Source organism: Mirounga angustirostris, unplaced genomic scaffold (assembly GCF_029215605.1).
Source record: "Mirounga angustirostris isolate CCGP_5_RB_7025 unplaced genomic scaffold, mMirAng1.0.hap1 SCAF_15, whole genome shotgun sequence".
NCBI classification, from domain to species: Eukaryota; Metazoa; Chordata; class Mammalia; order Carnivora; family Phocidae; genus Mirounga; species Mirounga angustirostris.
In genome coordinates this window covers 24,868,230-24,894,318 of record NW_026991723.1, presented here as the reverse complement: position 1 = coordinate 24,894,318, position 26,089 = coordinate 24,868,230, and the positions used below count along the sequence as shown (strand labels likewise).

Here is a 26,089-nt window from a genome sequence, read left to right as displayed (position 1 = left end):
CTTTGTTTTAGACCTTAAGCATCTCTCAGCTCATGACCCCCTGCCCTCAGCCTTACAGTATTGCGTCTTCTGGGTATTTTGCAGATTCTGGGGATTTAGCTTTCTGCATTGCCAGTTTAGGATTCGGTTCTCTTGGGTCTGCTAAATTAATTGATCAGGTGTCCATGTGATGTCCAGCTTTAAAATTTTGTTCCAGTTGAGATTAAAAGGTCTCAGTTTGTTGTCATCTCTTTTTGCTAATCCTATCCCTGAAAGAGATTTGTATCTGGAATATATAAAGAATTTTTGAGGGGTGCCTGGGTGGCTTAGTCAGAAAAGCACACAACTCTTGATCTTGGGGTTTTGAGTCGAGCCCCACATGGGGTGTAGAGATTACTTAAATAAATGAAACTTAAAAAAAAGAATTTTTGTAACTCAATAATAAAAAGACAAACCAATATAAAAAAAGGTGAAGAATCTGAATAAATAGTTCTCCAAAGAAGATATACAAATAAGCACACGAACAGATATTCAGTGTCATTAACTATCAAGGAAATGCAAATCAAAACCACTAGAATGGCTATAATTAAAAAGTTGGATAATAAATATTGGTGAGGATATGGAGAGATTGGAACCTTATGTACTGCTGGTGCGAATGTACAATGGTACAGCCACTTAGAATAACATTTTGGTGATTCCTCAAGTGGTTAAATGAAGAGATACATATGACCCAGTAATTCTACATCTAGATATATACCAAAGAGAAATGAAAACCTATTCCACACCAAAACTTGTATATGAGTATTTATAGCAACATTATTTATAAGAGCCCAAAGGTGGAAACAACGCAGATGTCCATCAGTTGATGAATGGCTAAACAAAATGTTGTATATCCATGTAATGGAATAGTTTTTGGCCATAAAAAGTAAGGAAGTACTGATACATGCTACAACATGGGTGAACCTTGAAAACATTATGCTAAATAAAAGAAGCCAGTTACAAAGACCACATATTATATAATTGCATTTATGTGAAATGTCAAGCATAGGGAAATCGGTAGAGAAAGAAGATAGATTAGTGGTTTCTTAAAGGTTGCAGTGATGGGGGAATAGGGAGGTAATAGCTAAAGGGTGTTAGTTTCTTTTAGAGAAGATGAAATTTTCTAAAATTGACTTGTGTGATTGCACATATCTGTGAATATACTGAAAACCATTGAACTGTACACCTTAAATGGGCAAATTATATGTGAGTTATACTTCCATAAAGCATTAAAAAATCCTTTACTATTTTAGTGGGGATTTAACAGGATATAAGAGTAGATGTGTTTCTTTGGCATTTTACCTTCACATCTTAAAATACGCTAAAATGCAATATAATTATAGGTTAGACAATTAAATCGTTTATTTCGGAATGACATGAGGGATATTAAAGATTCTGAAAATGTTTTCTTTAAGGTTAGGAAAACACATTTAGATTTAAATTAATCTCATTTTACATATGAAACAGATTATAGTTTATTTGGGTGGATTGGTCCTTGATGTTAGACTTAGGTTTGAATGTAACCGGGGAGTTTATTAGCATGCTGCTCATTACATTGTTACTCTTTCTAGTAGCTACCAAAGGGAGAAATGACATGTCAGTAATAGAATGGTTAAATTATTGATTGGCTTCTCTCTATAGGATATTATCAAATGGTGTTTTACAAAGATTTTGTAGTTATTTGGAAATTGTTACCTTAGATAAAAAGGACATATTTTTAGATAAAGGAAGGAGAGCTCAGATGGAAAAGCTCCAAAATATTTACTGTAGCATTATTTTGCATTATCTTTTTTTTTTTTTTTAAGATTTTATTTATTTATTTGACAGAAAGACACACAGCGAGAGAGGGAACACAAGCAGGGGGAGCCGGAGAGGGAGAAGCAGGCTTCCTGCCGAGCAGGGAGCCCGATGCGGGGCTCGATCCCAGGATCCTGGGATCATGACCCAGGCTGAAGGCAGATGCTTAACGACTGAGCCACCCAGGCGTCCCATATTTTGCATTATCTTTATGATTAAAAAACAACAAACAGTTGCTTACACTGAGTGTTGTAACTTGATTATGGAAAATTTCATTCATACGCAAAGGTAGAGTGTAATGAACTTTCATGCACTTCTCATTTTCAACAATGATTGACATATAGTCTGTCTTGTTTTATTTATATCCGTCTACAATTCCCCTTCCCTGCCTTCTGCAAGATTTTATAAAATCTCAGATATTATTTAATGTGTCTTCCTACTTATTATGACAACCAAACATACCCCTTTCTATTTCCAAAACATTCCCTTGGTAATAGTGCCTTCATCTATTGAGACCCATTTCTGTAGGGCATTAGGGTGGAGTGGTTTAAGATGTGATACTTTTCTGAATTTGGACTGATCCTCTGAGGTAGTCTGTTAACATAGATTCCTTGGCCTACTCTGAGACTTCCTGATTTTGAGGGTGGAATAGGCCTAAGCATACAGGTGCTTGTGATAAAGATAGGAGAAAACACTGATCTAACATGGAATAAATAAGGTTTTTTTAATAGTATGAAGATCTTTTCTCTGTTTTTCATGTTATTCTTGTCCCTGGAAAGCCTTTCTTCAGGTTTTCTTGGCTACTTCCTAATCTTTCTTTAGTTTTCATTGGAAAGCTTTCTTTAATTGCCCCTGTGCTTCCTCCGTACTTTATGGTTTACTTGACTAACTCTTTTGTTGCTGTCCTTCAAGGAAAGATTTTTGCTTTGTATCTCTGCATGTGGATAATACCGTGTGTGTGTGTGTGTGTGTGTGTGTGTGTAGTACTTCTTGTTAATGAATGTTGAATGAAAAATGTGGGGAAGAAAGTAAGTATAACAGGCCAAGAATACGAGGTTGGCTGTATATGTATTCAACTAGAATGGAGCAGGACTGGAGATGGAAAGCTGAGGCATAGATTATTGTAAACGTGGTAGCAGCTATGTATGGCTTGAACTATTGCTAGCACCATTGATACAAAAAGAACAAGGATATTGGGAAGAAATGAGTTGTCAGGCCTTCACAGAAAGTTGAATATATAGGACATGCGTACTTATAATACAACCTTAGTGTTGGAGATGAGTGAAATGTTAATACTCATTTCCCACTATGATTAAGATACTGACACAGAAAAGATGTTTATTTATATTGTTTGAATTGTAATATCTGTAGTAGGGGCCTTTTTGAAGTACTAGTAGAAACTAGACTAGATGGTGTTACGCAAACACTTGTAATAATTATTTTATTTTTATGTTATTTAGTTCAAGGAAGAAATTTCTAAACGTTTCAAATCACATACTGACCAACTTGTGTTGATATTTGCTGGAAAAATTTTAAAAGATCAAGATACTTTGAGTCAGCACGGAATTCATGATGGACTTACTGTTCACCTTGTCATCAAAACACAAAACAGGTATGTTTTTAGAAGACCTAGAGCTTTAAACTGTGAATAAATGTTTATACAATTAATCCTTGAATAATGCAGGTGTTAGGGGCACCAATCCCCATGTAGTCAAAAATCTGAGTATACCTTTGGACTCCCCCCAGACTGAACTACTCTAGCCTACTGTTGAGTGGAAGCCTTGCTGGTAATGTAAACAATTGATTAATACATATTTTATATGTTATACATATTATATACTGTTTTCATACTATAAGCTAGAGAAAAATGTTATTAAGAAATCATAAGGAGGGTGCCTGGGTGGCTCAGTAGGTTAAGCGACTGCCTTCAGCTCAGGTCACGATCCTGGAGTCCCAGGATCAAGTCCCGCACCGGGCTCCCGGCTCAGCGGAGAGTGTGCTTCTCCCTCTGACACTCTCCCCTCTCATGCTCTCTCTTTCTCTCTCTCTCAAATAAATAAATAAAATCTTAAAAAAAAAAATCATAAGGAAAATACATTTATAGTAGTGTCCTGTCTTTATTGAAAAAAAAAAAAAATCCAAGTATAATTGGACCTCTGTAGTTCAAATCTTTGTTGTTCAAGAGTCAACTGTATATCTTTAAAAAAAAAAAAACAGTCTTGGGGCGCCTGGGTGGCTCAGTTCGTGATCTCAGGGTTGTGGGATTGAGCCCCGCGTTGGGCGTCCTTGCTCAGTGGGGAGTCTGCTTCTTCCTGTCCCTTTGCCCCTCCCCCCTGCTTGTGCTCACATGTGCGCGCACGCTCTCTCAAATAAATAAATAAAATCTTTAAAAAAAATAACCAGTTTTGGCTTTACATGGCTTTCTCTGACATTAATACTTAAGTAGATAAAAATTCATTTATTTGTTGTTGGTAACAAGTTAAAAAAAACAAATGATTAAGTAATGCTGATGCTTACACATTTGATATTTTAAGGAGTTCATCAGTATTAAGTCCTATTTCTAAATTAAGTCAATTCCAAATTATTTGCATTATAGGATAAGCAAATTAGTATGTTTTTAGTGATTCTTTTTGTTTTAGGGAGATTTTTGGACAAGATCAAAGGTGACTCATCTCCTTGATAAACCACAAATGAGTAGCCATATTTCATTATCAATTTTTTTTAAGGTTTTATTTATTTGAGAGAGTGTGAGCGAACACAAGTGGGGTGGGGCAGAGGTAGAGGGACAAGCAGGCTCCCCTCTGAGCAGGGAGCCAGGTGCAGGGCTCTATCCCAGGACCCTGGGATCATGACCTGAGCCTAAGGCAGACGCTTAACCCGCTGAGCCACTCAGGTGCCCTTCATTATCAGTTTTTAAGAGACACCTTCATATTGTCTATCACTAATAAAAAATACTGACAAACTGTTACGTTTTCTTTTCACTTGAAATTTTTATTCTATATTTAGTGAAAGCGCTCCTTTAGACTTATTTTTGGATATAACTCTTATGCATACCTACAAAGAAAATACACATGAAATAAATTGGTTAAAGTCTTCCTAACACTACTTCACATTGAGTGATTCTTTTGAATCACGTTTTGACTTCATCATAAGTATTCATGTTTTTGCATATGTGATGAAACTCTACTGTTGAGAGTTTGTGGTGCAGCATTTCATAAAAGAGTGCTACAGTATTTTCTCTAGGAGTTTCTTCCAAGCCACTGACACCCATTCTGCAAAGTTTTATGCTGGTTTTCCCCCAACAGCAAATAGTTGTTTCCCTGACACAAAATTCATTCCTTCTGTTCCTGTTCTTATGCTTTTCTGTATACACAGTAACTTTATTGGTACCAATTAATAATGAAATCTTCCTGAAGACTTTTTTTTTTAAGATTTTATTTGAGAGAGAGCGAGCATGAGCAGGGGGAAGGGCAGAGGGAGAGGCAGAAGCAGAAGCAGACTCCCCACTGAGCAGAAAGCCTGATGCAGGGCTCAATCCCAGGATCCCAGGATCATGACCTGAGCCGAAGGCAGATGCTTAACTGACTGAGTCACCCAGGTGCCCCTCCTGAAGACATTTTATGTGCTATTAAATAGCACAGCATGTCTGGTATAATCACTTAGTTGAAGTTCTACAGAATACATATGCATAGGCATGACAATTGGTGCCTGGTTGTCAGCAATTTTAAGAGATCTTGATTTCAGAAATGTTATAATGAAAAAATGTACATCTTAGAATCAATGAAAGAAGCAGTGAGATTCAGAACCCTTAACTGGTATCAGATGGAAGGGGTTTCCAATAAAGTATCTCTATTTTTTTTACCTAAAGATAATATTAAGTAATTAATACAAGTTATTACTGGTATTGATTTCTTAGTTTGCTTTTGGTGATGTCTTTTTATATTCTACTTTTAAAAATTTCAAGAGGCTGAGTAGAACTGCCCCCAATCCTCAAGAACTTAGAAGGGGGTAGATAAAAAAAAATTGCTTATATAGTCAAGCTTTGTAGGTGTGACTAGTCATTGATTTCTCTTCTCTGGGGTGACCCATCTCCATATCTTACATTATCATTATGATTGAAAGTAGTGAAATATTTATGTACCTATACTGGAGGTGGGGGGCAGTTGAAGTACAGTTTAACTTGTATAGGATTTTGCTATGCTTCTTTATATTTAATGCTTAGTTATCTCAGGGTATTTACCTTATGACAATTTGAATTGGTCTGAAAACTTACACTTTTATTTCTGAGAATTCTGGAATTTCAGAGGTTCTTTTAAAAATAATTAGCTCCACTGTTTATACCATGATTTGGTTATTTTTCCTAGGCCTCAGGATCATTCAGCTCAGCAGACAAATACCAGTGGAAGCAACGTTACCACATCCTCAGCTCCTAGTACTAACTCCACATCTGGTTCTGCCACTAGCAACCCTTTTGGTTTAGGTAAGTGTCTTTAATTATTTTACAGGGATAGGAAAAAAAACTCCTTTTCACCTGGGTGGTTTTGGATAAAATGATAGAATTAAACATTAAGTCACTTACACAACAACAGTTATTACGTCTGTAGCTTATTTCTTCAATTATAGGTGTTAAGGAAGTATTTGGGAATACAGATGTGCTTGGTTAGCTTACATTCACATTTAATAAGTGATAAATAAGTGGCACTTTTTTTAAAAAAAAAAAATCAAAGAGATGTGGCATATGTGTACCTGATCTGACTTACCACAGCATTGAATCTGAGGAAGATTAGCTAACTGTTGATCGTAAGCTAAGCTAACCCCCTGAATATAATTTTCTGATTTGTAAAACAAAGGACTCAGACTTCCATTAGTGTCTTGAACACACAGCGGAGGGTTGGGGCCTAGGAGCAAGTCCATTGGCTAAGGAGCTCCTGCATCAGCCCAAACCACTTTTCTTATATCAGTTTTATAGTGAGGTTCTGTGGAAGGTTTTGTTGAGGAAAAAGAGTATTCTGAAACTAACAGACACTTCAACTAGATAGCTAAATGGTTCGGTGCTTCTTTCAGTTTTTAAGTTGTATAATAGTACTTTGAAATGACATTTAAAAATGTCATTTGCACATCAAGGATCATACCTTCCCTTCCTTCCAGAAAAAGTTTTTTTAGTAATTTAGTTCTACTGTGCCAACTATGTTGGAAACCTTTTAGGGTATGGCAGGGATTCACATTTCCTTTTTTTTTTTTTTTTTTTTAATTTTTACATTTTTGCTGCTTTTGTTTTCTAGAATGATCTTAGGGTAAATATATCTCTTTTGGTAAATTTTAGATGGCAGAATTATTGACATGAACAGTCTGGAGAGATTAGGATGAAATGATTTAATGTTCAGAGTAATGAAAGGTATTGTTGAAGTAAATCTCTTCCCTCTTCCCTCATTTTATAGGCAATTCCCTTCTCTCATTTTATAGGCAAAGAAATTGAAGCCCAGACAAGCTTTTAGTTAATTTGTCTGAGGCCATACATCTCCCCCATTTCCTTCCATTTCCAGTCTCATTCCTGTCCCCTCCTATCTCAGTTGCTTTTCTTCATTTATTCCCATTTACCCTATATAGTTAGCTTTTCTTTTTTGGTGCCTCTTCTCATGAAGGCCCAGCCCATGTATAAAAGCTACAGAATCCCACCATCACCCTTTCCTTTGCTTCTCTTCTTAGCTGTCTTTGGAAGAGGCATTTTCCTTTTTCTGTCTGTATTTCCCTTTCACTAAGTTTGCTGTGCTGTTTTTTTCCCCATCACTTCATTGAAAATTCATTTGGTAAGGTCACTATTGACCTCTTGGCTTGCCAAATTTAGTGGACACATTTTTGTTTTAATTCAGTTTCTCTCAGTGCTTACCAGTCTGTCCTTGAAATTTTCTTCCTATTAACTCCTGTAACTGTTTTTCCCTGGTTAATTTTCTGGCTTTTTCTTTCTGTCTCATTTATGGGTTTCTTTTCTTTTGATTGGTATTGTTCCCCAGAGTACTGCCTTGTCTTTCTTCTTGTTAGGACATTATCTTCCTCCTGTATCTTGGTGATTCTCAAATCTGTACCTCAGCCCAGAGCACTTGTTGTGAACTCCATGTCTTTATTCAGCTCTCCTCTTTGATATTACTTGATGTTCTCTAGTACTTTAGCCTGTGTGTGTCTCCTCAGAAAGCAAAAGAAAACAAATGCAGAAACTCTTACTTTGCCCCTCAAACTGCTGCCTCTTCCCCACTAACTCTCTCCATAGCTCTTCTCTATCTCATCCCTTGCAAATATTCCGTTGTCACTTCCTTGATGCAGTTCCTTGACTTGTTAAAAATCTGTAATGTTTACTCTGAGTCATTTCTATACTGTTATTAGAATAAGAACATCTAAAGTGATTGTTGTGCTTAAAATCTGTCAAGCTTTATGATTTAGCTTTTGCCTACCTCTCCATTCTCATTTCTTAACACAGCTCAGCAGTTTTAGTAGGTTATTTATCTTTTGGTAATAGATAACCTCAAACTCAGTAGCTTCTTACCACAAAGCTTAATTTCTTGCTCCAAAGCTCTCCTTCATTCTGCAGTGAAGCCCCCATCTACATGGTCAGTCCTCGGGACTCAGGCTAATGGAATCCTGCCATCTTGTAGCTACATCACTTGGGACATGGCAGAAGAGATAGCCAGGAGTCTCAAGCTGGACATTCTGTACTTTGGCCAGAAGTGACGCATTTCTTGCAGTCCTTTGGTCATAACTAGTCACATGGGTCTGTCCAACTGCAAAAGAAATAAAAGGCTGCACGTGGAATGTTTGGTGAGCACTGCTATCTGCCATTCTAGTCAGACTGAATTTTTTGTGATTTCAGGAACACATCAGTAGTCCTATTTATCTCTATGCTTTTTGTATATAATGTTTGTTGTGCTTACTATTAAATCTTTCTTCCAATCCTTCCCATTTCTTGCCAGCCTATTCATTCCCTATACTCATTAAGTGTCATCTTAGGAAAGTAGCCATCCCACTTAGGTACTATATCACCATAGTATCTTGTGACTATTTCTATTAAAGTACTTATTCTGTATTTGTTTTCCTTGTCTGCCTTCCCACTACATTGAGTTCTGTATGTAGTACTTGTTTCTTATCATGTTATTCCCTATGTGGGTAGCACAGTCCTTGGCCTATTAGAAAGTGCCCAGTAAATAAGGAAAACAAATAAACTTTTCTCTTGCCCCTTGAACTACAACCTCTTCCCCACTAAATCTCTTTCCATACCTCTTCTCTATGTAGTTATTCCCTGTTGTTACTTGAATGAATGCATTTGGTTGGTTATGTAATTTTGACAGTTAACATTTTATGATAATCACTCAATCATCTTGGATCTGTTAGGTTTTTCCATGACCAAATTCCTCCAAAGAGACATCTGTTTCTATTGTATGTCCTGGCCTTTTCTCTCCTTGATCAGCAGCAGCTCTGTTCTAACTAGAGTTTATAGGTGAATTCTACTAGCATCTTTTCTTTGAGAGGGCATGTTCTAGGGTATCTCTGTGACACCGGCCAACCCTCCAACACCATCTGGGTGTCTCGTAGTTCAGTTCTGACAGTACTTCCCTGGAGTTAGTGTCCAATCCCATAGATTTAAAAGTGTGTCATTCAGTCCCCCAAGACTGCCTCTCCTTCAGATACCAGTCTAGGTACTGGACCATGTGTTTTGACCTGCAGGCTATAAATTGGGGGGTCCCATAGTTCCCCTCCACATTTGATAATTTGCTAGAATAGCTCACAAGATTCAGGAAAACACTACTTATGTTTACCAGTTTATTAGAAATAAACAAATGGAAGAGAAGCATAGGGCAAGAAATGGGGGTGTAGGAGAGTGCAGTTCCCATGCCCTAGAAGTGTTCACCAACATGAAAGTTTTCTGAATATCATTGCTCAAGAGTTTTTACATAGCTCAATCTCTAATCTAGCTCTTTTTCCTCCCCTTCCTGGAGGTTGGTGGGTGGGGCTAGAAGTACCAACTCTTTTGTCACTTGGTCTTTTTGGTGATCACCCATCCAGAGGCTATCTAGGTGCCCCACACTAAGTAATTAATTGGCATAAATGAAGTGTGATCTAAAGGGGCTTGTAATGTAGAACAAAAGACACTCCCTTTACTCGGGAACTTCTAAGGCTTTTAAGAGCTCTGTGCCAGGAATCTGGGACAAAGACCAAAAATATATTGTATTATATCACACGTAGGAAATACATATTTAAAGTATATATTTTTAAAGATTTTATATGTATTTGTCAGCACAAGCGGGGGGAGTGGCAGGCAGAGGGAGAGGGAGAAGCAGACTCCCTGCTGAGCAAGGAGCCCCATTTGGGACTCGATCCCAGGACCCTGGGATCATGACCTGAGCCAAAGGCAGACATTTAACCAACTGAGCCACACAGGAAATACGTATTTTGGTTGGTTTTATTATTTAAACTTAAATATCAAAGTGAGTGGATTTTTGGCTAATACTAATTACAGAAATCAAACATGTGTTTTTAAAAGTAATAGGAATTCTGTGTGCTTTAAAATGGTTTTCTAGGGCACCTGGGTGGCTCAGCCAGTTAAGCGTCTGTTTTTGGCTCAGGTCATGATCCCAGGGTCCTGAGATCGAGTCCCACATCAGGCTCCCTGCTCAGGGGAAGCCTGCTTCTCCCTCTCCTTCTATGCCTCCCCCCTCCCGCTCTCTCTCTCTCAAATAAAGTCTTTAAAAACAAGTGGTTTTCCATAATGGGACTATTGAGTCACTATTTTTGCATTTTCATATTTTAGCACAGTCATATTAATGATAAAATTTCTGACTTTTATTTATGTGTCTTTTTCCCTTTATCTTCTTAGGTGGCCTTGGAGGGCTTGCAGGTCTGAGTAGCTTGGGTTTGAATACTACTAACTTCTCTGAACTACAAAGCCAGATGCAGCGGCAACTTATGTCCAATCCTGAAATGATGGTCCAGATTATGGAGAATCCCTTTGTCCAGAGCATGCTCTCAAATCCTGACCTGATGAGACAGTTAATTATGGCCAATCCACAAATGCAGCAGTTGATTCAGAGAAATCCAGAAATTAGTCATATGCTGAATAATCCAGATATTATGAGACAAGTATGTGGAAAGTTCTTTCAGTTCACTTAGCTAAAGAATTATATACTTAGTTCTTAATTTTCTGTGCTTAAGGAGCTTGCCTTTTGTAGATGGCTAAGCTACCAAAAGAAATAATGGTATTTGTTCAGGAAAACTCAACACACTAATTTGGACTATTTGAAATTTGAATTTTCTGCTGTATTTTAAAGATCACTGTAAACAGTTATTTTGCAGATTTAAGAAACAAAAAGAATCCAATTCAGGAGATGGGCATTCATTCACAACAGAGTCCTTCTTTCTTGGTGTTATTTGAATGTTAGATTGAGGTGACATCCAGCAGGAATTATTGGAAATAAGTTTCCGATTTAATTATTGAAGACTGCTAATTCATAGTTAGAAAACTTGTAAACAAATCAGCTGTAGTGGTGAATGGCTAAATTAATTCATGTGTATTTCAGTGCCTTTTTATATGGATATCTTTTTCGTAGACATTGGAACTTGCCAGGAATCCGGCAATGATGCAGGAAATGATGAGAAACCAGGACCGAGCCTTGAGCAACCTAGAAAGCATCCCAGGGGGATACAATGCTTTACGGCGCATGTACACGGATATTCAGGAACCAATGCTGAGTGCTGCACAAGAACAGGTGATAATGCAGGCCCCTAGGGCGTAGGCCAAAGGGTACTTCCTCTTTTAACACAAATATGTGTGTGATTGAAGGGTACCTTTATATGGGGAATACAGTTTTCATTCAAAAAAGAGTTCCGTATCTGTAATTTAAAACAAAAGCTTATTCTGTATGATTTTTGTGTCTTTTATTACAGTTTGGTGGTAATCCATTTGCTTCCCTAGTGAGCAATACATCCTCAGGTGAAGGTAGTCAACCTTCCCGTACAGAAAATAGAGATCCATTACCCAATCCATGGGCTCCACAGGCTTCCCAGAGTTCATCGGCTTCCAGTGGGACCACCAGTGCTGTGGGGGGCACTGCCGGGAGTGCTGCCAGTGGCACTTCTGGGCAGAGTTCATCTGCGCCAAATTTGGGGCCTGGAGTAGGAGGTAGGCTCATAACAGCTCACACTGTTTTTCTTTGTTATCCTCACTTACTTGAATAATGAAAATATTTTTTATACTGTTACTCTTTGTGCTGTGTGTGTGTGTGTGTGAAGTAACTTTTATGAATTATCTTTTCATGTTGCAAGTTTTTTAATGGAAGTTTTAAATATGTAGTGATTAGTATTAATCGCTTGTGTGCATTATAGTGGAAAGGGTTACTGATGAGATGACCACCCACTTCTTCCAAAACTATCTCATTAGAAAATGATTATCTCATTTCAACAGTAGGAAAACTGAAGTGCAGAGAGAATACAGTTACCTGTGGACTCCCTACTGGAGCATGTGTTTTCTTGGCTTTAGTTTCTATGATAGATTGGTGGATTCTCACACTCCAGTCCTAAAACCAGGGCTAAATGGGCTGGATCAGAGCACCTGCCAGCTTTGTTACAAGTCCGATTCCCGGGTCCTAACCTCAGACCTCATGGATTGGAATCATCTACAGCGGCTTTAAGATCTGTGTATAAAGCTGCTGGAGATTCTGATATGTGAACAGGTTAGGAATTTACTTTTGATCATTTCTCCGTAGACTAGACTCAATAAATGGAAGTCCTTTTCTCAGCTATTCAGATGATAAGCATTAGGTCTAAAATCTGTAGCTAGTGATGATTTTAGTCCTCGTGCTTGGCATGGAAATGAGAAGAAATGAAAGCATGGGGCCACTTCCCTCAGGTGAGAAGGACTTGGATGTGCTTTCAGAGATGGCTGGTGTTTGGCAGAGGGAGTGGAAAGGTGAGGTGCTGGATGAGGAATTTTTCAAAAGGACATTACTGAGAGAAGTCATAATGGAGAGTCATTGGTGGTCACTGTAGTAGATATTCTTTATAGACCATAGTGGGTATCATGATGTTTTTGAATATAATAAAGAGTTGATAAAAATTGAAGTATTGCCATTTTAAAAAATTGAACTATATTTGACATAGCGTTAGTTATTCCCAAATGATCACCACAGTAAGTCAGTCTAGTTCACATTGAAGTAATACCATTTTTAATCAGGAAAAAAATTATCCTGTTCTGTTACTTAAGCTATGTTAAACTATGTTTTTGATTCTTAAACTATGTTTTGAGAGAGATACTTTATTCACATTTCAAAGATCTTAGAGCAGACAGAGCAAAGATTTAATCAGATTTCCTTTTTTTTTTTTTAAAGATTTTTATTTATTTATTTGAGAGAGAGAGCATTGAGGGGGGAGGGTCAGAGGGAGAAGCAGACTCCCCACTGAGCAGGGAGCCGTGGGACTCGATCCCGGGATTCCAGGATCATGACCTGAGCTGTAACCAACTGAGCCACCCAGGCACCCATGAATTGCTTTCTTTTAACTATAGCATGGTTATCTACAGTAACAACTTTTGTCAAAAAATCAGTTTTGGGACCTTTTATTCAGATTTTTTATGTAATGGCTTGATACTTTAAGATTTCATGTTATTGTTTCCATCAAAGGAGAACAAAAAACAGCAAAAGGGAATGGATTCTGCTGGCCTAACAATTTGTTGTTGTTGTTTTTTAAGGTGGTTTTTTTTTTTTGGCCTAACAATTTGTTAGCATAGTGTACATTATTGTGATTTTTTACTCAACTCTGCAGTCACATACACACATATATACACACGTACCTGTAAAGATAAAACTCTTGACTCTTCTTTTGCCCTGTAAGCACTTACTCTAGAAGGTGAGGAAATCTTAGAGCAGGAGTCAGCAGATTTTTCCTGCAAGGGGCCAGGTAATACTTTAGGCCTTGCATATCAAGAGCAAAGCGATAATATGAGAGAAAAGACATTACGATAAGTAAAAATATAGTAAAAATTGAGTGTAATACTTTTTCATATGTACCTACTAATGATAGGAATGGAATTCTTTTTTAGGGATGACATTTGCTAATTGATGTTCACAGTGTTTCCTGTTGTCAAAATCAAATTGCATGTTCATCTGTTAGTGTGATGTGTAATGAGATTTTACTTAAATACGTACTTATTCCAAAAGTATATGATTTTAATAGCATAGTCGTCAGTTGGAAGCATTTATAGGATTCTGTTAGATTCTTCTTTGCCTTTAACGTGTCTTTGCAGATTAATCACTTCCAATTGAAGGTTAGGTGGTAGGACCTCAATTACACAGTTAAATGAATTTTGAAATGTGGATTTTCTTTGCACTTGTATTGAGGCCCAAAAAATGCTGCTGTACCGTAGTATGATCTAAAAAAAAAATATCTACTGTAAATTTGTGGGAATGGAGATCTCATTTTAACTTTTGACAGCAAGAGAATATATAAAGCACCTTGACGTTGTCGTTTAAACAGTTTCTGCTGTTGTCAAAATCACTTCACCGCAGTATGAGTTTCACATGTTTGCATGCCGTTTGCCTTATAATTATGGGTAGAATTCATTGGGAAACATTACCAACTCTCTAGCAAAAGATAATTTCCAGAGTCATTTGGTGTTTGGTAATGGTGGTTAAGTGGTTCAGAATTTCAGTCTTAGCCTTTAGCTAAAAAAAATTTTGAAGTAAAACTTTACCTCTTACAAAACAAAAACTTGACCTCTGGTAAGCCATCAAACTGCTGCTGTGTGATTGGACAAGTCAGGATATTTCTGACAAAAATTCATGGAATTGACTGACTATCACGAAGTTCACAAGAGTGAAATGGTGTTCACCATTCATACTCCTACTGGTTGAATAACATGACAGTTCAAAATATTTTCCGGAGTACCTACTGATGAATAAGATAATGAATAACCATATTTTTTAAATACCTAATGTTTTTTTTATAAGCTTTCTTTGTTTAACTAATCCTTTTAGTCCTCCACATATGTTTTCATCATCATCAGATATGCACATCTTAGCTGATTCTATTTCAGTGGTTGCATTGAATTAATATTTTCTCGACTTTGAAAGTAGTTTTTTGCCTGTAGTTCTATGCAGACTGTTTATAAAAGCTAATTTTTCAGTCACTTTAAATTTGGCATTGACTTCAAACAACTGAGCAGTAACATCTGTCAACTCATTAAAAACAAAGGAATACCACTCAGAAAAATTTGCATTGTTTAATTGAATATTGATGCTGTGAGCCCAGTGTCCTTAACTTTTGAGAAACTGTTACCCTTGAAAGGCTAATGGATTTAAACGAGTTATTTTCTCTGGACACATTCTCTGCAATCAAGATTTCATTAAGCATGCCAATTAATCACTACTAGTATACTTACTGCTTTCCTTTTTGGCTAACAAATAAGCCACTTGGCAACTTAACTGGTTGTAGGCTTATTTTCATTTTTTATTTCTGTAAAGAAATCTGGCTATGATGAGATGGCTGCATTTTAAATTTTGTATTTTCCTGACTGTTGCTTACCTCTGAGTTGGGAATACTGTACTGTGATGAGTGCTTAGTCTAGCAATGTTGAAGTATATCGTATTCCTTCAGTGTCATTGCATAAAAATACAGTGCTTTACCATCTCATTTGATAAAATAATCCATGCTCCATTGTGCCTTAAAAGCACAATATTTGTAGTCCACCTTTCTCTTTTTCTTCTTGTTCTTATGTGATTGGTATATACTGGTAGTTAAAAAATAACAGCATGCTACAGCGATAGTGTGGTGCACTGAGCCGCAGTAGGAGAGGGCCGTTCACAGCCTCTGTTGGAACTACTCGGTCTTGGTTGTACACAAGCAGCCATAGACTGTGAACGCCTTAGCAGGACTGTGTTCCAAGAAAATGTTATTTAGGGACACTGAAGTTTGAATTGCATATAGTTTTCACATTTCACAAAATAAATTTTTGTTTCTTTAACCATTCAAAAATGTAAAACCATTTTCAGTTTGTGGGTTGTACAGAAACAGGTCATGGGCCATATTTGCTCTGCAGGCTGTTTGTCAACACTTGGGTTAGAATATTCTTAGACTCCAGGATGTCGAAAATAACCTAATTGAAACAACTTAAGAAAATAGGGGGAAAAAAGAATGATTACCAAAAAACCCCCAGCAAAATTAAACTAGAAAAATAAATGGGAAGTGTCAGTGTTTTAAAAGCCTGATCAAATTACACTGGATGGAATGAGAGCAGAGGGAAATGAAAAAAAATGAGGAGTTAAGTTTGCATATAATGAGTTTGAGAATATATTTGAGGTTGAGTATATCTAGTCTTCAAGTGAAAATCTGGTTATGTGTTGAGCAAATTAGTTTTTAAAGAAAGTTGAATTTGCATAAATTTAGCTATAGCTCTTAGCAAAAAAAAAATAAGTAACAAGCACTTTTTGCGCATTAACTAATTTAATTGTCACAACCTGCCCTGTACAGTAGATACTCTTTATTCCATTTGACAGATGGGGAAACTGGAAGTATGAAGAAGCCAAATAACTTGCCCAAGGTTACGTAGTTAGATTAGAGTTGAACCCAAGTAATCCAGCTCTAGTCACTGTTCTTAGTCTGTGCTCTGAAATGTTAAATGTGCCTGCTATTTTGCTGACTGAGTGTCAGTACTGAGTTAAAATGGGATGGAGGCTGCATCTGTGGCTTCCTGGATATGAGAGGGCTTCCTTTCTTTAAGTATGAGCATATCAAATGCTGGATGTGATTCTTCTAATTAAGCAGTCCTAGAGGAAATGTTGGCCCAGACTTACTCTCTATATGGGATTTTCAATAGTAATTTCGACTATATCTAATTTTTGCTTCTTAAATTGACTTTAGAACCTAGCCTTTCCATTAGATGTGATTTTACTGTAAATGTAACCAGAATGTTTAATATCATAAACCCTCCTTTACCAGGTATATGTTGAGTGTGTAGTTTTGGAGAGCTTAGTTTTAAAATTCTTTCTTGGTTCAATTGATTAGTAAAATGTATGCTCATCTGCATTTCCTAAAATTACACATGGTATATATTGTATTTTAAAGCTTTCACTTTTATGTGTCTTTTCCTTGATACAATGTCTTTTTTTTTTTTAACAAACTTTCAGCTAGTATGTTCAACACACCAGGAATGCAGAGCTTGTTGCAACAAATAACTGAAAACCCACAACTTATGCAAAACATGTTGTCTGCCCCCTACATGAGAAGCATGATGCAGTCCCTAAGTCAGAACCCTGACCTTGCTGCACAGGTGAGTTTGTAATTGTATTAAAAAGGACTGTGCAGTGTGAATTGAAATAGCCTAATCAAATAATTGTGATTTTGGCACATTTGGGTTGTGTTGTGTTACCTACTAGAAAAGTAGGTAAACTGCATCTCCAATATTTTGGACATTTCGTTTCTTTGCAGTAAACTAATTCTTCATATATAATTAAAACAGTTTCATCTCTGCTGTTTATTGGCTAGAAGGAAGTGTAGGTTTACTTTGTGTCTACATATGTTGATTTAGAAGATGAATACAAAGTTTTGGATTACTCTCCCTTTGGAAGATGTATTCTTTAGTGAAATGTAAATCTTGAAAGTGATTAAGTGCAGTGTTAATACATTTCTTGGAATACTTGTATTTATTAGATCACATAGATTTTGAGTAATAGTCATGTTCAAAATAGCAGTTATAAAATAGCCTGAAATCATTTATTAAAGGCAGAGGGAGATTTGTGGGAACAGTATTCTCATTTTTTCCGTCATAGATCCCCCCCAAAGATAGTATAATGGTATTTTATTAATTTATTCATTTTCTAACTTGATTTGAAGAGACCATAACTCAGGGAATTAGGGGACTTCAACCCTGGCTGAACATTTATAGGATCACTTTGGGAGCTTTAAAGTTAAAAATATCTCTCCAGCCTGAGAGATTTTGGTGTAATTACATTGCATTTCCCCTCTCCCTGAAGTTCCCTGGGCAATTCTGATGTGCCCCTAGGTTAAGAACAACTGGGCTTGAAAAACCTTGGAGAATATTAAATAACCTTGATCATTGGTAGTTTATATTTGCTGGGTATTAAAAATGGCTTCTATAAAGTGTTAGGGATTATAAATATTTTCCTTTATTTTTTATTATTATTATTTTTTAAAGATTTTATTTATTTGACACAGAGATTGACAGCTAGAGAGGGAATGCAAGCAGGGGGAGTGGGAGCAGGAGCGGGAGCGGGAGAGGGAGAAGCAGGCTCCTGGCGGAGCAGGGAAGCCTGATGCAGGGCTTGATCCCAGGACCCCTGCTTAATGGGGGAGGGGGATGAAGGCAGACACTTAATGACTGAGCCACCCAGGCACTCCTATTTTCCTTTATAGTGTATTCTCATTTCTAAAATTCTAAAAGCTTTTAATCACTTTTCTTTCTTCATTATGTCAAACGAAATGGTTTTTATTTTCTAAAGTCTGGAACCATATTGATTCACATATATAGCATATATCTTTGCGTTATAATCCTCAGCGATAACTTCTGCCCTCTTGATATTTGTGGAATTGGAAACAACAAGTTTTTAGGTGGATTTTTGTATACTCTTGTTTTATTCATATAAAATCATCTGAGTTATTAGTATTAAATGCTCAACTTATTGTGATCATAGCACTTTTGTTTAAAATGTGGAAAATAAATATGTTGTGATGGTATTTGTATGTTTTTAAATGTCTGATTAATTACCACTGAATGTGCATCTTGTTTAAAAATTTTGACTTTAATAAGCACATTCCCAGCCATTTAATTAGAACATTATGAAGTGACTTGAGCACTTTGATATATTGTTTTTTCACTCTAAAGCAAAAGAGGGCTAGATATGGATGTCTTTTATTGTAGACAGTTTAGAAATGTTTACAGCGTACTCTGGTTATCAGCAAATTAAAGTTTTTTAGTTTCTCTATTCTGATTTTGATTCTCAGATATTCAAAAAAGTCTTAGCATATAAAATGTATTGTTGTATAGTCCGGTAAGTTAGGAAGAATATCTTAAACGAGATAATGCTTTTCTGAGAAAGAATGAATCAGTTTAAGATGCCATGCTGTCTCAAATGACATGAATCCTGAAAGATAATGTGATAACTTTATTAATCTGTTCATAATAAAAAGTATTTTACTGGAGCCAATAAAGAAGCGGGTTTATCTCAAGTTCGTATTTTATTTACTGTGAATTTTATTGGTCACTTTGAAACAAATACTGTATATCCATAAAACATTGACTTCCTCCTACTTTTGTTATTTTGTTGAAATTAACTAAATAATCCACTTTGTAACAATAGACAAAGGAGGGAAAGTGGAATTCTCTCTACTTCTAGTGTGTACATATAATTAATTGCTCTCAAATATGGTTAACTACTTGAGGGCAAGGATCATTTCACTTTACCCTCCAGACTTTGGACTGGTAAATAGGTGATCAGTAAATCATTGTCAGTTGACTTTTCACTCCTGGGGAAAGTGATAAAACTTCCATCTTTTTCAAAGCTATGAGAATTAGTTTCTAGTTATGCTGATCGTGTATCGTTAACATTTTAACGTTAATATTGACCCTGACTTTAATTCTTAACACCTGTGTGAATGTTAGGAGGCATGCCAGTTTCCTCATCTCTGGTGGTAGTGAGGTGAAATCCAGAGGCTAATCTTGGTGTTCTCAAACGGATTTACATCTTTAAGGTCTTAACACATTTTAATACTTGCCCCAGAGATCTCTTGGTGCTAGTCCTGGGCCGATTTTCACCTAAGCAGCTCCATTTCTCTGGCAGGGTGGTTGCTGTTCTGTGGTGTTATTTTTCTGGACCTAATACTAGCTGTTTTGCAGTAGGCAGGTAGATAGATATAGTGGTTCCAGATCTGGGTTTTTCTCTGTGCTTGCCACTTGTGTGTTGAGGTGTCTGAGCAAGCCATGTATTGTTTCATGTATTGATGCTTACGTTTATTTTGTCAGTGTAGCAGCAGATGTATCCTCCTGAATGCCAGTTACCCCCCTTTTTTTTTTCAAGGGCAAATACTCATCTTTGCTCAAGGAAAATCCTAAGAGAATGATTGTTTTTACTTTTTAGGATTTTGCATGTCATTATCATAATCATCATTCTCACTGAGAGAGAAGATGCCTCATTTTTTGTTTTTTTGTTTTTGTTTTTTTCTGGAGATCCCTCTTGTAGACAGTATCTTCCCTTCTCCTTTTTTATTCATGTTCTACCTTCCTCCCTGTAAGTGCCAGGTTAGGCACTTGGGGGAAGATAGACTATTAAACAAGGTACATTACTTGTTTCAGATATTTCCAGTTAAAATTGTTTGAACACTTGCCCCATAGATGATGCTGAATAATCCCCTATTTGCTGGAAATCCTCAGCTTCAAGAACAAATGAGACAACAGCTCCCAACTTTCCTCCAACAAGTGAGTAAGAAAAGATGCTAGCTACCTTCGGTAATGATTTGCTTGAAAAAGTTTGATGATAAACATTTTCCGTGCTCTTCTCTGGCTGATAGCAAACCATAGAAGTTAGTTTGATAATGCTGTCAATTCGTAGAGAATTCAGCTTGATCTTAACTGAGCCCCATTTCACTGCTGACCTTTTGCTTATATTTCTTAAACATAAATTCTCAGGAAAGGACCATTTTGTTTTTGCTTTGAGGATTTAGGATTTTGAATGCTTCGTTAATACCATAAACCATTTCCTTTTACTTTACTAACTTTGAAGTGCATCATTGTGTCATGTTATGCTTTATGGTTTAACTAATCTCGAGTAATAGGAAGGAGCTACCCTGTTCTGTTTTATAGGTTTGGTTTCTTTGTAATGTCTTAATTCCTACAAATTAATGGAATGTCTCTTTTTGGAGGGGTAGATCTCATTTCCTCAGACTCGGAATTAGCACAATTAAAATTGTCAGTGTTGTCCTACAAGAAAGGTTTTATTATAAAAAAAAAAAAATACTTGAGATTGGAATGGTATTTTACTCTTTAAAAAGACAAGAGAAGTCAGTCTTGGTGTTTTGAAACTGGTAGTCCTAGGGCTTTTAAATATTATACAAATGATTCTTGGACTTGTAAACCATTATCCAAGGTTAGGTATTGTCCTTGACCTCTTGTAACGAAGTTAATGTCAGCCTATCTTTTTTGGTCAGTCAGGTGGTGTATATTTGGAAGTAGTGAAGCTGAATTCAGGAGACACGTATTAACTTCAAATTTGGAACTACTGTTTTAGAGTGTATCTTACTGGTAAAATTGTTTAATCGGTAACAGATAACGCTCGGTCGGGAGGAATATGTGGCTTTTACCATATGTTACCACGTTACATAAATTGTGCAGTTGGAGGTTGTCTCTTAGAAGTAACACTTCTATCTTCTGTTGGAGAACGGGAACAGTTGTGGCTTCCACAGTAGCTCCTGATTGTCTTTCATTATGAAAAATGGCTTTCATGATGGACTTGGGAGGAGGTCAGTTAACAATTTGCACACTACGTTTGCTGTTGAGGAGGAGGTGCTTGTGTTTATCTGGGGAAAGAAATTGTGGATTACCAGTGTCTGGGAGTAAGGTTTTAGATTTTCTCCAGAAACATAGCAAAGAAACATTTAAATTTTACTTTCACTGATTTTAATTCCCTTGTTAACCACCTATTTTCTTTCTTCCTCAGATGCAGAATCCTGATACATTATCGGCAATGTCAAATCCTAGAGCAATGCAGGCCTTGTTACAGATTCAGCAGGGTTTACAGACATTAGCAACGGAAGCCCCCGGCCTCATCCCAGGGTAGGCTTATTTGGGGATGACTGTGAAAGTGCATAGTGGTTACTTCTCTCTTAAATAGCATTCTGCCTATTTTTGTTGAGATTGTTTTCAAGACTGAGTTTTCAAAGTTAGAAATGTTCATTTTAAGAAGACAACCGCTAACACTGTGTTAAATTGTAACTGATTTACCATCAGGGGCCTGGTCTGGCATCCTATTGCAGGAGCTTAGGTTTATTACCAATTTGTGCTTCCCTAGGTTTACTCCTGGCCTGGGGGCATTAGGAAGCACTGGAGGCTCTTCAGGAAGCAACGGTTCTAACTCTGCACCTAGTGACAACCCAAGTCCCACGACGGGAACCACTGAACCGGGACACCAGCAGTTTATCCAACAAATGCTGCAGGCTCTTGCTGGAGTAAATCCTCAGGTGAAGATTCTTTTCTGCTCACATTTGGTATTCCTTGTTGGAAATTTAGAGATTTCCACGAACAACCAAAAAAAGAAAGAAAAGAAAAAGGCAGTCCTTCAGGGTTTAGAGTATAATGAAAAGCACAATCTTATAAAACAGGCATTACAAAAATTATTGACTTTGGTGTACTATTGGACACTGAAGGAAACAGTTGTAAGGAAGAAATACTACAACTTTGCCTTATTTGGAAGTTGCTGTTTAAAATGCGTTTTTTAGAGTCCCTCTTTAGAAATTATTTGAAATATGTTGTATTTTATAAAAGTTTGTCAAGGGAGAATAGAAACTTGAATATCCCAAATACCCCTGAACAGCTATAACTACAGTTCTATCTAGTCCTTGTATTTTGACTTAAAGAAAAAATCCTCTCTCTCCCTGCCCACTAATACTTCCTGTGGTAACTTGTGTTACATATATAAACCTCACAAATATGGCTTAAAAATGTGGACTTCTAATAATGTTCTTACATCTGGAAACATTTATTAGCTTTACTAAGAATCTGCCCCTGTAATTCTGCATGGCAAAAAATAGAGCATGCTTTCTGATTTTAAGCCTTATTAAATGTAATAAACGGGCAGGGTTTTATCCTGTTACAAGTATTTGTAGTCCCAATACTAACATAGCTTCTGGATCAGTATAATATTCATGGAATTAATAAGAAAAAAAGATTTTAGGTATTGGACAGAATTGTTACATAACATGAACAATTGTTACGTAACATGAACAATCTACAGGCCTCCTTATTATCAGATTGGGCAGGATTGATTGATCATTTATGTATTTTTGTCTTAACTTCATTTCTGAAGAAAGACTTGATGCAGCTGAATTGTCAGGAGTATATTCTGTGGGCCTGGAACTGGAACTCTCCTGAAGACTTGACTGGCCAGTGCAGAAATTGAATGCACATTCTTTTTTTTTTTTTTTTTTAAAGATTTATTTATTTGAGAGAGAGAGAGCATGAGAAGGGGGAGGGTCAGAGGGAGAAGCAGACTCCCTGCTCAGCAGAGAGCACGATGCGGGACTCGATCCTGAGACTCCAGGATCATGACCTGAGCCAAAGGCAGTCGCTTAACCAACTGAGCTCCCTGGGCACCCTTGAATGCACATTGTAAGCTTCATTCGAACTTTAGAATTTTGTACATGAGGACACTGGCTTTTATATTTACCCAATTGGTCAATAACTACAAAATAAATCATTAGTTCTGAACTATTTGCATATATACATTTAAGTTTCCTGCATTTTTGTCAGCTTCTTAAATATATCTCATGTAATGGATGAGGTTTATTATGCGATTTTTTCCAAAGATTTTATTTATTTTTGAGAGAGAGAGTGCATGTGCAAGCGGGGGGGTGGGCAGAGGTAGATGGGGAGAGAGAATCTCAAGCAGACTCCCTGATGCAACGCTGGGCTTGATCTCATGACCCTGAGATTGTGACCTGAGCTGAAATCAAGAGTCGGACACTTAACCGACTGAGCCACCCAGGGATCACCACAAAAGCGATTTTTTTTAAAGCAGAGTTTTGTGTTCTGTTTGACAGGGTTAAGTATAAATTAGATTATTTAAAAACAAAATTTAATGCTAATGGACTTTTAAATATGTTGACTATGTTTCAAGAGAGGCAGTGCTTTTATAGCTTGTAGACCAGCATATTTGTAAAAGAGCATTTAAAACTTTTTAGAAGTTATCCAGGTGTAACACAGACTGATGTTCCTTAGAGTTTTGGTTAGTGTTTTTTTTTTTCTTCCTTTAACAGTTACAGAATCCAGAAGTCAGATTTCAGCAACAACTGGAACAGCTCAGTGCAATGGGATTTTTGAACCGTGAAGCAAACTTGCAAGCGCTAATAGCAACAGGAGGTGATATCAATGCCGCTATTGAAAGGTTACTGGGCTCCCAGCCATCATAGCAGCATTTCTGTATCTTGAAAAAATGTAATTTATTTTTGATAACGGCTCTTAAATCTTTAAAATACCCGCTTTATTTCATTTTGACTCTTGGAATTCTGTGCTGTTATAAACAAACCCAATATGATGCATTTTAAGGTGGAGTGCAGTAAGACGTGTGGGTTTCTCTGTGTGTTTTTGTTTTTGTTTTTGTTTTTAACAGTGGGAATCAATGCTTTTTCATTTAAGGCTACTGCATGCATCAAACACTTCTGCATTTATTGTAATTTTTTTTAAGAAATCACCTTTTATAGTTGGGTGAACAGATTTTTGTCCTGCATCTGTCCAATTTATTTGCTTTTTAAACATTAGCCTATGGTAGTAATTTATGTAGAATAAAAGCATTAAAAAGAAGCAAATCATTTGCGCTCTATAATTTGTGGTACAATACTGCTTATTGTGACTTTGGCATGTATTTTTGCAAACAAAATGCTGTAAGATTTATACTACTGACAGTTTTTGCTTTATTTGTATACAATGTAGTATGCACAGTTGGGATTGCATTTCTAGAAACAAACTGCAATAGATTATCTGAGCAAAGCACCTGTAACCAAAAAAAGTGAAGATAAGGAAATATTTTAAAGCTGAGTATTTCCTAATTGTGTAGAATCTTACAGCATCTTTGATAAACATCTCTCAGCAAAAGTGCCGGTTAGTCAGGTTTGTTGAAAATACAGTAGGAAAGCTGATTCTGGTTCTCTCTTAAGGACATTTAATTGTACAGACAACATAATGTAACATTGTCTCAACATTCACAGATTGACTGTAACTTACCTTCATCTTTGTGCAGACTGAAGGAGCACTGTAGTATAACCCAAAAGTGCATTTGCCTAGGACTTTTCAGCTTCTCCCATAGGTAGTTCAACAGGCATTACAATTTGTAATTGAAATGTTGCTTTCACTGAAAGTGTCTTGATGTTTCAGTTATTTTTAATTGCCATATAAAAATAGAACTATCTTTTGGGTTTGTCAGTTTTCTCATGCACAGGCAATACATGAATTTAAAATGATTTGTGAGCCACTTGTTTCTGAAGTGTTTTGGTAGTTCTATTAAGAAATAGTTAAATATTGTGCTTTTCAGAGCCTCAGAGAAGGGGAACTGGGGGCGGGGGGTGGGGATCTCTCCTGGATTGGGCCAGCCTAAATAATACTGGCAACCAAGATTCTGTTAGGATTTCTGTGCATATAGTGTAGTAAAGAGGTATCATTCAGGGGTGAAAAACAAAGAGCCGTTTTAACAATGTTGAGTACATTTGGCTGTTCTGCAGCCTTTTTCTTCCCTCCCCAAAGAAGTTCTTTTTGCCTAACTCTCAAACTGTTGGGGTGTGGTACATTCCTTTAGGACCAATTAAAACATAACTTTGGGGTCAGTAATATATTTGGCTGACTCTGGTTCAGTATTCTCTTAGGTCGTTATATTCTCTCATGTACAGTTACAGGAAATTAAAATGTTAAAGTAACCTATAATGAGTTCAGACCGGTAAAATCAAGGGAAATACAAGTTGAATTCCATTACTTCTGTAAGTTGCTTGCTATTAAAAAAGGTCAAGAGGCCAGGTTGCCCACCAGCCCATGCACTGTTCTGACACTTTCCCCAGGAGGAAAACATGAATGATGGTCAAGGTGGAGGCATGACTAGAGGAGGTTGTTAAGGATGATATTCATGTGTCTTTGCTCTCTCTGCCTTATGCCTCAGTCTGGTTCAAAAACTTTTGTACTGGCGAATGGTGGTATACAGTGTGGGATAGTGTCATAACCAATTTGACAGTTTATTAATCACAAAATAACAATAAATCTCTAGCTTTTACACTTGGTTTGTCTTGCCTCTTTTGTAGAAAGAAAAGGATGTCTTCAGTTTACTTTCTCTCATCATGTCCTTTGAAGACCACTGGAGTTGATTTACCCCAGATTTTATCACAATTCAGATCATTCTTTATCAGTTTTTAAGTTTCCCTAGTTAAAATCTGTGTATACACTGTATCGTGTATTAAAAAGATAACCAACTGGCATGTCAGCTGACCTGAGCTCTGCTTGCTGTTGTTGGTACCTAACTTGTTATTTGACTTT

The 26,089-nt window shown here is 36.8% G+C and overlaps 1 protein-coding gene across 2 annotated transcripts in view; it reads left to right on the top strand.

The window, feature by feature from the left end:
- Positions 1-25,829, top strand: part of UBQLN1 (ubiquilin 1) — a 51,374-nt gene extending 25,545 nt beyond the window's left edge. Inside the window, exons 2-11 of one of the 2 annotated variants that reach the window (XM_045882303.3) lie at positions 3,276-3,427; positions 6,180-6,295; positions 10,679-10,941; positions 11,409-11,567; positions 11,746-11,980; positions 16,977-17,119; positions 20,198-20,281; positions 21,519-21,634; positions 21,870-22,038; positions 23,833-25,829. In XM_045882303.3, the coding sequence (XP_045738259.1) occupies positions 3,276-3,427; positions 6,180-6,295; positions 10,679-10,941; positions 11,409-11,567; positions 11,746-11,980; positions 16,977-17,119; positions 20,198-20,281; positions 21,519-21,634; positions 21,870-22,038; positions 23,833-23,985 (1,590 nt within the window). In that variant the 3' untranslated portion in view covers positions 23,986-25,829. The remainder of the gene's footprint in view (positions 1-3,275; positions 3,428-6,179; positions 6,296-10,678; positions 10,942-11,408; positions 11,568-11,745; positions 11,981-16,976; positions 17,120-20,197; positions 20,282-21,518; positions 21,635-21,869; positions 22,039-23,832) is intronic. The other variant, XM_045882304.3, reaches the window with a different exon arrangement.
- Positions 25,830-26,089: the final 260 nt, after the last annotated feature.